Source organism: Olea europaea, chromosome 15 (genome assembly GCF_002742605.1).
Source record: "Olea europaea var. sylvestris chromosome 15, O_europaea_v1, whole genome shotgun sequence".
NCBI lineage: Eukaryota > Viridiplantae > Streptophyta > Magnoliopsida > Lamiales > Oleaceae > Olea > Olea europaea.
The window spans coordinates 5,461,297-5,463,062 of NC_036251.1; the positions used below are offsets into that span (position 1 = coordinate 5,461,297).

General features: G+C 46.8%; 1 protein-coding gene across 1 annotated transcript; it reads left to right on the top strand.

Annotated features, from left to right (window-relative positions):
* The first annotated feature begins 6 nt into the window (after positions 1 to 6).
* Positions 7 to 1,686, top strand: LOC111409921 (aspartyl protease family protein 2-like). Its single transcript, XM_023040034.1, has one exon. The coding sequence runs from the start codon at positions 24 to 26 to the stop codon at positions 1,470 to 1,472; it is 1,449 nt and encodes a 482-aa protein (XP_022895802.1). The 5' UTR covers positions 7 to 23; the 3' UTR covers positions 1,473 to 1,686.
* Positions 1,687 to 1,766: the final 80 nt, after the last annotated feature.

Consider the following 1,766-nt stretch of genomic DNA (forward strand, 5'->3'; position numbering starts at 1 on the left):
CCCTCTCCTCTTTCTCTGGAAAAATGGACCGGCAAGGAAAACTAGTTTCCTTTTGCTTCTTCATTTTTCTTTCCATTTGCAGTTCCGTTTCCACTTCACTTCAGTACCAAACTCTTGTCCTCCGCTCCCTCCCGAAGCCTCAGTCTCTCTCTTGGATAACCCAACAAGACATAGACAACCAGATTATTCCGACAACTGAATCCGACTCCGAAACTACGGTACTGTCTGTAGACTTGCACCATGTCGACAATTTGTCGCCTTATGCTCTCAATTCCACTCCAGAAGCCCTCTTCAAGATCCGCCTCCAACGTGATAGCGTTAGAGTTTCAACGCTGAATAATATGGTGGCACGTTCGGGAGGTGGTAGGCACGCGCGGCCGAAGAAGGCGGGTGATTTTAGCGGTTCTGTGACTTCCGGACTTGCACAGGGAAGTGGCGAGTACTTCACGCGTATCGGAATTGGAACTCCGGCGAGGTACCTTTATATGGTGTTGGATACTGGGAGTGATGTTGCTTGGATCCAGTGCGCCCCTTGCAGGAAATGCTACACTCAGGCTGATCGGATATTCAACCCGACTAAATCCAAGTCATTTGCCGGTGTAGCATGTGGCTCACCTCTCTGCCGGCGTCTGGACTCGCCTGGCTGCAGCAAGAGTAAGAAATGCCTATATCAAGTCTCCTACGGTGACGGGTCATTCACCGTCGGTGAATTCGCCACTGAAACGTTGACGTTTCGCCGGAGTCGGGTAAAAAATGTGGCCCTCGGTTGTGGTCATGATAACGAGGGGTTATTCATCGGTGCCGCCGGTTTATTAGGTCTCGGCCGTGGGAAATTGTCTTTTCCGATTCTAACAGGCCGCCGGTTTGGGAGAAAATTCTCCTACTGCTTAGTGGACCGATCCGCTTCCTCCAAACCTTCATCGGTTATATTCGGCCCATCGTCGATTCCGCGAAATGCCGTTTTCACCCCTCTGTTAACCAATCCAAAGCTCGACACGTTTTACTATGTGGGCTTAAATGGAATTTCAGTTGGAGGGGTCCGGGTTCGGGGTATCACGGCGTCACTTTTTAAACTAGACCGGACCGGTAATGGAGGGGTGATAGTAGATTCAGGCACCTCAGTGACCCGGCTGACTCAACCCGCATATATTGCTTTGCGAGAAGCTTTCCGGGCCGGAGCTTCGAATTTGAAACGAGCAACGGGTTTCTCTCTATTCGATACCTGTTTTAATCTTGCCGGAAAATCGGAGGTGAAGGTGCCGATGGTAGTTCTGCATTTTACGAATGCTGATGTGTCATTGCCGGCGTCGAACTATTTGATTCCGGTGGACACTAATGGAAAGTTTTGCTTTGCATTTGCGGGCACAATGAGCGGGTTGTCCATAATTGGGAACATTCAGCAGCAGGGTTTTCGGGTTGTGTTCGACCTGTGGAGTTCTAGGGTCGGGTTTGCTCCACGCGGGTGTGCTTAGGGCGTGAGGAACAATGCCACGTGATGTCTGCTTGAATTATTGGTGTAATACAGAGCAAAAATGCTAAAATATTTTCAATTGATTTGAAAAATATTGGAACAAGCTGACAAAATAGAAATGTATTATTATTATTTTTTTTTATTTAAGAATGTTCGAACTATTATTTCTTTGTTCACGTGGTTCAAAATATGTTTTATCCAAAAATTAATAATTACACAGCTTGTTGGGTAAGACTTGACATATGGGATCGAACACAAATGGTAAAAATTTTATTATTAGGATTCAGTTTGTTTC

Coding starts and splice junctions, on each gene's coding strand:
- LOC111409921 (XM_023040034.1), top strand. CDS start 24: ATGGACCGGCAAGGAAAACTAGTTTCCTTTTGCTTCTTCATTTTTCTT.